The sequence below is a fragment of the Ceratosolen solmsi genome, unplaced genomic scaffold (genome assembly GCF_000503995.2).
Source record: "Ceratosolen solmsi marchali unplaced genomic scaffold, CerSol_1.0 scaffold15, whole genome shotgun sequence".
Lineage (NCBI taxonomy): Eukaryota > Metazoa > Arthropoda > Insecta > Hymenoptera > Agaonidae > Ceratosolen > Ceratosolen solmsi.
Window position 1 is genome coordinate 4,259,379 of NW_011948434.1, and position 14,822 is coordinate 4,274,200.

A 14,822-nucleotide genomic window follows, 5' to 3' on the forward strand; every position below is an offset into this window, starting at 1 on the left:
ATTTTTAATATCCCCTCCCCCTCTTCATCAATCTCATAACTTTTACCTATCCTCGTAGACCAACTATTATTCATTAAATGAACCTTACCAACTTAAATATTGTTTCCCTTACACATTCAGGTACAGAACATACATTCAAGCATCGTAAAGACCTTCGCGGATTCCGAGTGGTTGTGCAAGAGCGAGGACGGCATGCGGCCCGATTTTATCGAACCTTTCCTACAACGCTGCGGCACCTTCGGCCTCTTGCTATTCAATGTCCTCCCAGCTCTCACCAACACACCAACCGCCAATCTTTACACAAGTTTGAACGTTCTGAGTTGTACGGCCAGCCGACTTGGCTTGGGCGAGATGCTCAGCCCCGGAGGCAGCCTCAACGTCGTCAGGAGTAACGACAAACACTATGATTATTACAAAGATAGTAACATCGAGGAGGTGAAGCAGTGTGTGCCCTTGCTCAAAAGCATCTCGGGCAAGATCTTGGAACTTTTGGAGCAATGGCCGGAGCATCCGACACTGATCTCTTTAAGGATTATATTAGAGAGGATAGACTCGTTCCCCGTGACTTCGGCCGTTTCGAGGTTCCTTACCGGCCTCGAGCTGCTGCTCGTTAAGATGCACGAGTGGGAAGAGAATGCCCATAGTGACGTGACCCTAACGGAGTTTATATTGGCCTTGACGCAGCAGATTATCGCGTGGCGAAAACTAGAATTGGCTTGCTGGAAGGATTGCCTCGCAACGACGCAATTGAGGCTTCGTTCGCGTACTTCCAAATGGTGGTTCTACCTCTATGCCCTGTTCGACAGTTATGTTGCCAAATGTAAGCCATCGATTAAAAATTAGAAGTAGTTGAGAACGCGCATAGATTATTACGTTTTTATCCTTCTAATAATGTAAATTGAGCACCACTCTGAAAATATATGCTTTCACCACTTTTACGTAATTGTTACATTGAAACGAGCTCTTGCAAAAAATTATACATCTGTTAAGTAAAATTTCTAAGATCTCTGAAATATATTATTAAAATGCCTGGATAATCGTTAACGAAATTAACGCGTGCTACTTTACATTTATGATATTATGTGGAAAAAAAATTGATATATTTGTTAAAGGGTTTAAAGCTCGATTGAAATATTGCAACGTGTCGTTAAATTTTGTAAAATTTCCGAGTGAGCTAATATATTGTTATTTTCGCTTCAAATTGTGCTCGCGGCAAAATCAAACAAATGCCTGTATGATTTAGGCCAGAAATTGTTGATAAAATCTAATTATTGCTATAATTTTCTTATTTTATAGCCGAAGATAATGCCGACAATGATCCTATAACATCTAAAAAACTGATCGAATCTTTAGAACTATTTATGAATTCGTCAACGCTCGTAGAATTTGAGGCACGTTTGGAACTCGTTTTAACATTCCATTGCCATGCTTATTATTTAAATCCCAGCACAGAAAGAGATAATCTCCTTGCAATTTCTTGGAATATTTACAACTATTATAAACAATTTTTATCAGATGTCAATGTTAAAATTAATTTAATCAAAACGCCAATTGAGAAGAAGCTCAAGGATTTTGTTAAAATTGCTCGATGGAACGACATAAGCTACTGGGCGGTGAAAGAAACCATTGAAAAGACTCACCGTACGCTGCATAAATTTATAAAAGAATTTGAAAATGGCCTGAAAGAACCCGTGACCCCGCAATTAATTGTTAAACCGTCATATAAAAAGGATACTGTAAGTTGTGCATGTCAAGTATAATTGTATATCAAGATGTAAAGACTCTAGGGTCAAAATTTTAGTTTAAACGATTGTCGCTTCCGTGATTAAAATACATACTTTAATCATTACATTAAAAATTAAATGATATAAATTTGCGTTTCATTATATTAATAAGCTTAATAATTCCTTAGATTAATAAGGAAATATTAATAAGCTTAAATAAAGTGAAAATCATTAATAGTTTCATAGACTCTAATAAACTTATAGAAAACTTATGCGAAATTATGCGTATATTCGGTAAGAGCAATGTCTTGTCAATGTTATAAAATAAATTTATTATTTCAATACGATTTTAATACGATAACGTTTATTAGTAGATGTTTAGTTTAATTCAAATTGAATTATTGAAAGTGATTAAAAATTATATTTCATATTTTTAATATTTTTTTCAAAGGGTATTTGGGATCGCGTGGAAAATAGCCGAAATTGTGACATCAATCCGAACGATTATATCATAAATGCATCAAAGAAGAAAGCTAATGACATTTCTAGCATTAAAAGTGATTTGATCGCAAGAGCTGACACTCATTATTTATTACGAGCTAGAAAACTTTGTAAGGAGGTGATCCTCATGTCATCCTATCCAAATCTACGTGTTACTTTTGAAGATTTTGTCGAGGAATTCACAAATCATGGCAATAGCTTACGAGCCCTTGAAGTCGATCGGACCCTTCCAAAATCAAAACAGAAATCTCAGGCTAAAAGCATACTTCAACAAAAACGTTTAGCGCTTGCGGATTACTTTAAGGCGTTGATGGATTTCGGAGTCTCGCATAGAATTGGCATTCTTGCGTGGAAAAATAAACTGGACGAAGTAATAGATTACACAATACCTCCACTAGATGTTAAAGCTGCTTTAAAGTCCATTCACTTAGATGGTAATGGGAGGAAGATTTTGGATCAGTGGGACGGTATCGAAAGGTTATATTATTTTTGAAATCGTATTAATTTAACGATAAGTTGCAGTGAGCTTTCTATTTTCATAACTAACATAGATATCTAAATTGATTTCGATGAATTGACTATTCTTAATAAAAAATTATCTATGTATTGTGGTAGAGAAATCTTTGTCTACGGTAATTCTAATCTAAAACTCCAAGCAAGCAATTTATTAAAGTTCATAAAACAAGAATTTTTAATAAATTATGCGTTATTAAATAAATAAGCATTATCAATTTAGTGCTATTTAAACAATTTAAAGAAACCTATGCCTGGATAATAATAAAATAATTACCTAAAATCATTAATTTACATTTTATTTGTATTTTTTTTTCAGATATTACTATGGCTCTTTGATTAAATTAAATGCGTTAAATCGCACCCTTTTAACTAGCAAAACGGATCTTGGAAATCAGAATATGGAACGGTGTATGGGCTTTTCTACGCATCTTATGCTAATGGCTAATAAACAGAAGAAGATACTCGCTGCAGCCTTCAAATACTTAGGCAATTTAGATTCTCATATTTCAGATTTGTCAAGCATAAGTATTGATGATACTTTGATTAGAAAGCAAGTAGATCTGTATAATATGGCTAATAATTTGAAAGAATTATTGATCACAGCACAAACTAGTCTTGAACAATTCCAAATATACTTGCAAGCTTGCCCATCTGAAGCTCAAGATGCGAGTGATGATAACACATATAACTTAGCTACTAATGATTTAGCAATTGTTAGTTGTAAGAAAGGCGATACAATTTGGGAAAAGGCGAATTGTTACATTGTTGAGTGCTTAAAATTAATAATAGATATTGTGAAAAAATTCGATATAATGTTCCCAGAGCAACGTATTATTTACGGGGATAATTATGAGAGTGAAGTTCAAACACGTATTATGACGACAAAACACTTTGAATTTTTAAAGGAAAGTTTTATTTCCTTGACAAGTGTAAAAGAAAATTTACGTCACTTTGCAATCATGTTTTATGTAGAAGAAAAAAATCATCCGTTGTTAACAAATATTATTTTCCTTGAAACAAATATAACACGTATATTGAATAAATTTGACGAGATAATGATTTCTTCGGAGCAGCAGACAATATCCGACGTCTCTTCGTACAAAGACGATTGCGATAAATATGAGATTAATTTAGAAAAATTATTAAACACAGTTTTATTTGTTATTCAAGATAAGTACAAAAATAGCCTACCGTCCGAAATTGAATTTAACTATAAAAATAGTCATAGTAATGAAAATTTAAACGAAGACCCTAATGACGACGAATACGAGCGAAATAAGTTAAAAGAAAAATTAATAGAATCCATTGAAGCAGATATAAAAGCTTTGAAATTAAAAGAAATTTATCAAACCTTAAATCATCTATTGGCAAATATATTTTATAGTAATTCTGAACTGATTTCATATTACTGCGGGTAAGATATATTTTTATATTTATATTTAACAAATTATTGAAGAAAAATTAATTAGCTCATAAATATATGAGTAACTTTATATCAATTTGCAAATGTTTATTGTAAAAAATATTCATCTTTATTTGAAAATATATTCTTGACTAAATAATTAGCAAGCTTTTTATAGTTCTTACTTTTGATATTACTATGATCTAAAAATTATTTATCGTAAAATAATATATTATAAGTTTATAAAACTTTATATTTATAATTTAAACCTTTACTGGATGTTCTTAGTCTTTTTACAAATGAAAAAGTAAATATAATTTAATGTGTGCGAAGTATTTTGTTTAAAAATTATGAAGTTAACAAAAATATATTTTCTACATTATTTTAGATTAATTAAAAGGTTTTAATATGAAATTTAAACAATACTAATTAATTCGTGAATGTAATCGACCACATGCATTGTATAATTATAAATGTTATAAATGGTCTTTGAGTTTTCTAGAAGCTAATGATTATGACAATTAAAATTTTTTTACGTATTTGTTACATTGTATCCAAATTTCGATATTTAAATAGTAAATTTAGTAAATAATTGAATTGAATAGAAAATTTAAGAAACTGATTAATTAAGCTTACAAATTATATTTATTTGATTTACAATTTAATTCACGAATTAATAATAAATAAGCTATAAAGTATATCAACAGTTGTATTTGGTCACATATGTCAATGTTTTAAATAAGTGTTTTTACAGTTTATAAAATTATATAAACATTGTATAAACAGTTTATACAAATTGTACTTTATTATTCAAATGAAGCAGAGTTATTAATTTTATATAAAGATTGAAAAGCACTGTTCAATCAATATTAACTATAATTTTAGCACGTGTAGATCAATAAAAATATAACACTAAATCATCGTTTATGTATTGATAAATTAATATTTAGCTTGTGATAATTATAATTGACTAAAAAAAAAGTTTAATTTATCATAATTTTATAGTGCAAAAATTCACTATTTATTTAATTTTATTTTCCAGGCTTCTTAAAAAATGTTTACCGTTACTTCATCAATATCTTTTATTAGTTCAATTTTATCTGAATGAGCAAGTGGCCGCCCTTCGTATTACATGTAAAATCTTACATATGCAGCTGAATGTATTCCTTGATCTCGCTACCAATGGCTTTTGTGTTCCAAAGGATCTTGATCTTGAAGAAGGTGAAGAAGGATCAGAGCAATCCAGTAAGGGTGGCATGGGATTAGGAGATGGTGAAGGTCAAACAGACGTGTCTGACAGAATCGAAACAGAAGATCAGTTAGAAGACGCACGACCTGCTGGTCAGGAAAAAGAAAAACTTGAAGATAAAGATTGTCCGGAAGAAGATAAAGGTATTGAGATGTCCGAGGATTTTGAAGGCAAATTGCAGGATTTAGATAAGAAGGAAGAAGACGATACGAGTAATAATGATGACAAAGATGATGAGAATATTGATAAAGAAATGGACGATACAACTGGTGCAGTTGATAAGTTAGACCAGCAGATTTGGGGCGATGATGAAGATGAATTAAAAAATGAGCAGACTAATAAAGATAAGGAAGAAATTGGGGATGGTGAAAGTACAGGTGACACGCTTTAATAATGAATTAAGATATTTAAAAAATTTTACAGGTTAATAAAAGAAATATATGGTTAATATAAATAAATTGATATGATAATTGCTATGATATACTATTTATTAAGCAATAAAATGAGTAATTCTTATGATATTAAAAAGAAAATTAACATACGTTAGATGTAAGGAAAAGAAGTTCATTGTATATTGACATCACTTACAAAGCTTATGTAATTATATACGCGAAATTTGTAAAATTAGCATTTTTTGTTTGAAAGTTTATAAGGATGGAACTCGCATATTTATAATATCGGTATAAAATTTTTGGCTTTTTAATACAAAGTAAAACATAAAACCAATGTAAATATAATACATGTAAATATTACCAAAATATTGGCGAAGTATTTTAAAACATTTTTCTGTATGAGAGTTCAAACGTTTATGCGTTTAATTTAATCAATCTATTATTATGTTATATTTTAGGAGACAAAGAATTTGGAAACAAAGATGACAAAACTCAAGAAAGTCCCGAAGACCAAGGAAACGACAAAAACGAAATAAATACAGAACAACAAAAAGAAATAAATGAAATGGAAGAACCAGAATATGATGAAGACCATGTGAATCCTTATCACGGAAAGCATCAACCAGAGCCAGAACCCGAACCATTAGATCTTTCAGAAGATATCAATATGGAAGACGACAATGTCGAAAATGACGAACAAAATAACGAGGAAAATCCATTTGATATTGATAAAATGAAAGAATCGATAGAAGTCCCGGAAAATCAAGAATCAAATATACCTGAAAATGAAGAAATTAATGATGAAATTAAGGATACACATACGGATACTAGTGATGAAGAAGATGAAACTGAGAAAGAAAAATCCACCGACAAGCCCGAGGATGAGGCGAATAAAGTCGATGAAAATGTAGATGAAGCAATTCAACAAGCATCCGAAATAAACAAAGAAAATAAAGAAGAGGAAAATATGGAAGGCGTGGAAAATGAAATGGAGGAGAAAGCGATGCCGAGCACAGATGAACCATCGAAAGAATTGGATGCATCTAAGCAAGTAAACGAGACAGAAGACGGCTCTAAAGATAATGTCGCTAATGGAGTAAAAAACGAACAGGATTCGAAGGAAGAGTCAAATGCGGAAAATTGGCAAGACGAGAGAAAGGATAAAGGAACAGGACAATCGAAAGCTGAGGAGCACAACAGTGGACATTCGGGAACATCGTTGGAAAAAATCAATTCAGTTTCAAATCAAGATATAGATGCTCAGCAGGTAATACCCATTAACATGTTACTATAAACATTTTATTTTTAATTTCATCGTAATAATAATCATGAAAAAAAAATTATTTTTTTTTAATTACATGTAATGCTGTTCATTTTTAATAGAATGAAAAAAGAAAGCATCCAGGTAAAAGTGACGAGACTCATATGTTGGCTGAGAAAATAGAACCTGATAAGAAAAAGCTGAAAACAATGATACATTCTCAAGAAAAATTATCCGAGGATGGCAATAACGACGAAGGTGCAGAGCGCGATGAAAACGGCGAACCAGACATGTGTCAACATGTAAAGGAAAAGGAAAAATTCGATCATTACGCGATGGATGCCGCTACTGAAAAACAATCAAAAGAACAAGCTTCGAATAAAGAGGAAGAAGATGAAGCGAAAGATGATGCACAAGCGATGGATGTCGATATGCACGAAGACGAAGAAATCGAAATTGTTGATGACGAAAGTACTCTGAAGCAGGATCCCGAGAAATTATTAACCGATAATAAACCCAAGGATAAAAAAGATAAGAACGAGAAAGGTAACAGAGTAATAATAATAATTATTATTATTGTAATTATTGTACGCAGACGCGCGCACACACGCGGCAAAAAAATAATGAGTACTCCTTCTTAATGACATTTATTTAAAGTGTTATTGTAGTTGGTAATGAATTATTTGAATAATATATTGCGCCTTTATTTTATGCATTGCCAAATTCAAGGTGAATAAAACATTGATATTATTTTTCATCCAAATCCATTAATTATAGGTCGAATGCAAGATGGGCAGCTAGAAACCATCGTTGGCGTCGAAGGCGAAATCAAGGAGACCATGAAAATTACACGTGGAATCGAATCAAACTTCTTTACAAATATGAGTGAGATTGAGAGCGATCTGCTATCCACAAAATTGATCGAGGACAAGAGAATAGAAGTGGAAAAAATGCTTAGCGAATGGCGTCAGGTACCTACGACGGAAGAGGCGACCGTCGCATGGAACACCTTGAGTGCCATTACAGATACACCAGCTCGTGATCTATCCGAAAAATTAAGATTAGTCCTTGAACCAACTCAGGCGTCAAGATTAAAAGGTGACTATCGTACAGGCAAGCGGATCAATATGAGAAAAATCATTCCATATGTAGCGAGTCAATTCAGAAAAGACAAAATTTGGCTGAGAAGAACGAAGCCTTCCAAGAGAAACTACCAAATCGTACTTGCGATCGATGATTCCAGCAGCATGGCAGATAATCATTCCAAAGAGTTGGCATTTGAGTCATTATCACTGATCAGTAAAGCCATGACATACTTAGAGGCTGGACAATTATCCGTAATAAGCTTTGGCGAAGAACTGAGCATATTGCACGCTCTGGGAGAACCTTTCAGTGAAAGAAGTGGCTCAAGGTTTGTAAAGCATATGATAATAAAGTAACTTGCGGCATTGAAATATAAGAGGCCTATAATAATGTGAATGTGCGTATTGACGGATGAAAAAGAAGTAATGAATTTTTATAATTTTAGATTAATGCAAGAAATAAGTTTTAAACAGAAGAAAACTATAGTCGCTAAATTGGTAGATTTTACTGTTGACATGTTCCAAAGCCAATCAAATTCAATGGACAATGCAAAGCTCTTACTTATACTGTCGGATGGTAGAGGTGTTTTTTCTGAAGGAATGGACAGAATTAATCGCGCCGTCCATAGAGCTAGACTGGCTGATATTTTCTTAGTATTCATAATAGTCGACGGGCCCTTAAATAAGGTAAAATATATTTTTTTTCTTCCTATATTAATTATTACGTAGATAAGATATTTAATTGTATATTTATTTTTAGGATTCTATATTAGATATTAGAATACCTATGTTTAAGGATGGAAACCTGACTGGTATTAATTCTTATATGGATAGTTTCCCTTTTCCATTTTATATGATATTAAGAGATATTAACGCATTGCCTGGAGTATTAAGCGATGCCCTAAGACAATGGTTTGAAGTTGTTGGCAAAATTGATTCATAAATTATAAAATACATTCAAATTATAATTCTTATTGTACTACTACATTCGCTCATAAATGTAATCACTTTGATTCTTTTATGTTTTATGATATTTTTATGTAAATAAATATATTTTTTAAATTTATTTATTTTATTTTAAGAAAATGATATCAATTTGTATTTTATACATAGTAGTAAAAAAAAAAATCTGTGCATTACGTAGAATCTGCGAACGTATATTGTTAAAACACCGCCTCTAGTTATGATCGTCTATGTTAATATTTATAGACTTATTTTAATTGTAGTCATATATGAATATTGTTTAATTTATAAAAATAAAATACATATGCCTTTTACACTGTACTGGTTAATGAGTCATATTCACGATCCTAGTAAGAATATTTTGAATAAAATAGGATTACATTTACCCAAATAGTATTTCTCATATTATGTGTTTATAAGCTTTCAAAGATAAATTTCCTAATATTATTGCTACGGTCAATATTTGTTTAATGTTTCTTATCTGCTTTTATTGTATTAGTCATTATATGATTTGCTGCAAGATAAAAAGTATTGATTACAAGGCTCATTTAGAATTGTAGTTTTTATAAATTTCAATAAATTTAAAAAATTCTAATAAATGCAATGCATATTCGAGACAAAATATTAAAGTGACTAAATTTTAAGTGAATAAATTTATTTCTATCTGCTATGTTTTCAAATGCATTCAGAGTAACTTTATAACTTAAAAAAATAACTTTTCAGTGTCTTATACTTAAAATTTAACGAAATTAATAATATTCACTAATGTTATTTTATTAATTACATAATTATAATTATCATAATACCAATAACGGTTTTATATAAAGATATTTAGATTTTTACATTTACGGACTAATACGATTTTATGTCCAAAAATTTGAAAATTAATTTAATCTCGTATAAATTAAATTAACACACTATTTAACGAAATATAAAAGAAAAATTTACCAAAACATTTTATTGTAATGAATAAAAAATAATACCGTATTATACAGAATAAGAAAATATTTCAATTAAAAGTGCAATAAGAATATTAATAAAACTCTAGGAATTGCTTTTTTCAATATTATAAGCAATATGCTTATGCAATATAATGCAATATGCAATATATATGCATTTACCTTATCGTGTTACGAAATTTCAAATCTCATATCCATGTTCAGTAGATCACTAAAATATTCAATTCGATAACGTTTGACAATTTTTTTTCTGCTATTACCACCAGTACTCAACAGCTACAGCTTGAAAAACTCCATCGATTTTCTTAGATTGTGTCTCGAATATCCACGGCAATTTGATAATTTAGCAATTTCTTTTAAAAATTCAAATTATAGTATTCAGCAAAATATTGTACTTGTATTGAACTGACTAATAGACTAATCCGATTATAATAATAATTACGAGAAATTATATGAATGAATCAAAGAATTTTCAGGAATGTCACTTCATATATCAATTGATTAATTATTATAAGTAATAATAAGATTAATAATAATAATCATCATAATCGTTACCACCATTATCTTAATCATAATATAAATATATAAAAGAATGCTAGTAAGGGTGATTATGTATGTAAGGAAATTTTTTCAAAATCAAAAATTGCATTTTAGAAATCAGTAATACTTAACCAGAGAATTATATTTATATTATTTATTTATATATAGAATAAAATTATACCGTAGACAATTTTCAATGCTGAAATATAAAATTTTGCAAATTACATACAAAATTCATAATGTTAATAATGGTTATGAAAGTGGACGATATTAAATCAATGAATAATATGTTTACTGTTGCTGTTTTCATTTTTCATCTAATTGCTGTTCTTTATATATATATTTATATATTTATTTATTTAATTATTAATTAAATTAAATAGCACCATCATTAGGCTTGTGATCATTTATATGATCGATCGATTTCATCTGTCTTTTTTCATATATTTATTTTTTTAGTTCATCTTTGTGTAAATCTTTACTTAATAATTCATGCATCAAAATTCATAATGGCTTTATATGTTCTGAGGGTTACTTTTACATGAATAAAATAATGGATCCTATTAATACTATAAAATAATTGTGTTTTATTCTATTTTCAACAATCATATAATCAATATAATCAAATTGCGACCCCGTATTTTTTTTTTTAATCGTTATACAATTTACGCGAAACACATACAGCTTTGTATGTTTTGTTCTACGCAAAAAGCATGAATATGTAAAAATTAAGGTAAACATACGGAATAATCATTTGATTGATTATGTTATATTTGAAACCCAGAAATATAAAATTTTTCATATTTTAATTAAGAATTTGGAACAAAATTCGTAATTTTTCAAATGGCAAAAAGAAAACTAAAAAAACGAAATTTAAAGAAAAATTTAAACCAATAACTATTCAAATTCACGCAATTAAAAATAAACCGTCTTAATACCATAGCCATCGATGTTTATTTAAACATAAATAATAAATAGACACACAGAATATTGAAGGTATTAAATGCACGACTACTCTATCGATATATTCAAATACATATTTATTTCATTTCTTTGTTCTTTGATGTTTGGTACAGCGTTAACCGACTTGTGATAAAACCTTTATCCACGTACCACGTATCACTATCTTTATATTTGATTCTTACATTCCACCCAAATATAAAAATTAATAAATGATAAGTTTTATGATAAATGCTTTTTGAATGTTAGAATATCAAATTAAAAAATATATATACTGAAAGATATATTTTATTTTATTACATTCATATTTTATTGTAGAGTGATAAAGAGAGAGAAAGATAGAGAGAGAGAGAGAGAGAGAGAGAGCACCGAGGAAAGAGACACTATCAATTTATCAAAAAATAAGTTATTTTATTATTAAAATTACATTCTCATCTTTAAAATATAAAAACTCAATATTGCTCCAAAATGTCGATTATATATATTTTTATTATTAAAATATGTTTAGATAACAAAGATAAAAAGTCTTCTTTTAAATTGTAATAATTTATCAACGAAAGATAATATCAATTACTAAAAAAATATCAAATTAAAAATAATAGACAAATAAAATTTTCGCTTCAATTCGAAATCATAAGTAATCATAATTGAAAAGTTATTTTGTTCTTATTTATGTAATATTTCTATATCAATATTAATATTTATACTAAATATGGTTGAATTTTTTTCATTTTCAGAAAATTTTTATACAGTAGTAGTTTGATTAAATGTTTTTCTCTACGCTACTCAGATATTACAATAAAAAAATTCATCAATTTATAAATTAAAGATCTAAAAGTAATTATTATTTATTAACTTTTTTGTACTAATTTAATCAATAAGTAATTACAAATAATTTTAAATGTAATATCAATAAAATTTTTTATATTTTCTTACCGAATTATTGAAAAGCTAAAAGGGAATGAAAATTTATTACATATTTTCATAGTTTCTCGGTCATTATGCCCCCTCCCCTCCATTTAATAACACACAGTCACAGTTGACACAATGTTATTTTTTAAGAAAAATAAATGATTTCAAAAATTTTCTATACAAATTTTAGAAGCATGTAAAATATTTCTTATTGTCTTTCTTATCTTATTCAATTGATTGGTACAATATTACAAAAATAATAAAACAATCGTAAAAGGTTCATATTTTTACAATATTTGTTCAAGCTTTGCGCTCTTATTGCAATGATTATTAAATTATAATTAAATATAATTTTACAAAGAATAATATATGTAAAATAGTAAAGATGAATAAGCTCATTCTGAGTTACAAGTTCATAATTAAAGAATAAATCCCCTTATGTTATCTTTGTGATTGATCATTATTAATTAAAAAGTATTACCTATTAATTATATACTTATGATAATAATCATACATTGTAAAATAATTTAATACTTTAAAGGAAGCAAATTCACCTGCGAAATCATAATCCTATTACTTTATAATCATACAATTCGTATCCGTAATATCATACTCGTAAATTGAGAAAACGTATATTAGTTCATTTTCTACAAAATCAGGAAAATTACGTTATAATTTACGATCATATTTTTTAACTATGAACAAAAACTATCAAGCTAGCATTTTTAGAAGCTTTATAACGGAATGTAATCCATATGAAAAGATATTTTAACGCAATATTTCGTAGCAGTGCATGTATTTTTATGGAGAGATGGAGGGGTAGAGATTGCAATTATTATATACAGACGACGTAGTGTGAAATATGGACGTCTTACGTGGGAAATAAGAGAAGGTCCACGAGACAGATCAATAAGACTGTTAAAGAGGAAGGTTGCGAGTTAAAATAGACAAAAAGCGAAGTAAAAATGTTAGAAGGGGGAAAAAATAAGTCAATTTTTCATGAAAGAAAGGGAAGAAAATGATACTGCAGGACGTATGAAGTGGTAGAACAGACACAAAAAAAAGTAAATGGAAGATAATGAACGTGTGGGTAAATCGTAAGGGTAAGTTTTACATGTAAATTTGTTAAATTGTACTACAAACTTGAAATATTTGAAGTACAAAAAGGAATGTGCTTGTTATTATATAAGCAGCAGACCGAGCGAAATTACATTAGCAACCGTAATAAGTATAATAATTCGTGTATTATAATAATAATAATGCATGTAATTATTCAGTATGCAAGGAAAATCATCGTACATCGATTCATAATTCCACAATCATTAATTCGGTTCTACGAACCACCCTTTCCCATTATTGGCAATATCCGTTTTTTTGCGAATATGCGAAAACTCTAAGGGCAGTTCTGTTGGAAAATTCATTTTGTAACTCGAATATTCAATATTCAATGTATTTAGCGAGAGTTACGAATGCAATATTAAACATTGTGAACAACAGACTGGAACTTGTTAACTAAAGCTTGAAAAAGTAGAATTTATAAAAAAAATATAATTAATTATAGAAATTATATCACAAAATCTATTATTATGAAAAGTATTTTGAAAAATTGCAATTACAATATCATTTCTGTAGGAAGATGCCTATTGTGATTAGACAAGTTTTGTTTAATAGGAAAACATTATTAAAAATATTATTGTTATACATAAAAACTATGAGAATATAAATTTATTACATTATCATTTATAATCTTTAAATTATATCCCCCGATTTTTAAATATAATATCGGGAACGTTTTCTAATTGAACACTTCTAATTCGAGCAAATATTACTTTAAATTATATTAATATTTATAATTAATTGATATTACTATTATTTTAAAAACACTATAATTATAATATCTGCATGTATCCTTAACAACAAATGTCCTATAAGTAATCTTCAAATTAATATTTAATTTTATAATTTTCGATTTCTTAAAGATTGTTAAAATTATCTATAGTATAATAAGTATTTTCTATTTTTAAGTTTCATATTTTAGAAAAGTTTCAATCATTTAGCGGAGGATATAAAGATATTTCATTATATTTTTGTATGTTTGTGTGAATGAGACGATATAATCTGTGAAAGCCTGTACGTATGTACGATTAATTTAATTTATAATAACGATAAGTTGATAAAATATTATTTAACATTCATGTACTATATGATTGCAATAATATTTTTTCTTATCCTAAATTATGTTGATATTTAAAGAATATATGTATATAAGCGAATTGATTATTAAATTAGAATTTTCGATTTATTAAAAATGCTTTAAACGATAACTCGGACTATATCTGAAAAATAATATAAAATTTTTAT

At 28.5% G+C, this 14,822-nt stretch overlaps 1 protein-coding gene across 1 annotated transcript in view; it reads left to right on the forward strand.

Moving 5' to 3' along the window:
- LOC105364874 (midasin) overlaps positions 1–9,114 on the forward strand; it is a 161,122-nt gene extending 152,008 nt beyond the window's left edge. Inside the window, exons 10-19 of the mRNA XM_011502903.1 lie at positions 121–820; positions 1,297–1,736; positions 2,176–2,702; positions 3,058–4,155; positions 5,186–5,769; positions 6,243–7,051; positions 7,168–7,591; positions 7,823–8,456; positions 8,574–8,814; positions 8,888–9,114. Coding sequence (XP_011501205.1) covers positions 121–820; positions 1,297–1,736; positions 2,176–2,702; positions 3,058–4,155; positions 5,186–5,769; positions 6,243–7,051; positions 7,168–7,591; positions 7,823–8,456; positions 8,574–8,814; positions 8,888–9,070 — 5,640 coding nt within the window. The 3' untranslated portion in view covers positions 9,071–9,114. The remainder of the gene's footprint in view (positions 1–120; positions 821–1,296; positions 1,737–2,175; positions 2,703–3,057; positions 4,156–5,185; positions 5,770–6,242; positions 7,052–7,167; positions 7,592–7,822; positions 8,457–8,573; positions 8,815–8,887) is intronic.
- Positions 9,115–14,822: the final 5,708 nt, after the last annotated feature.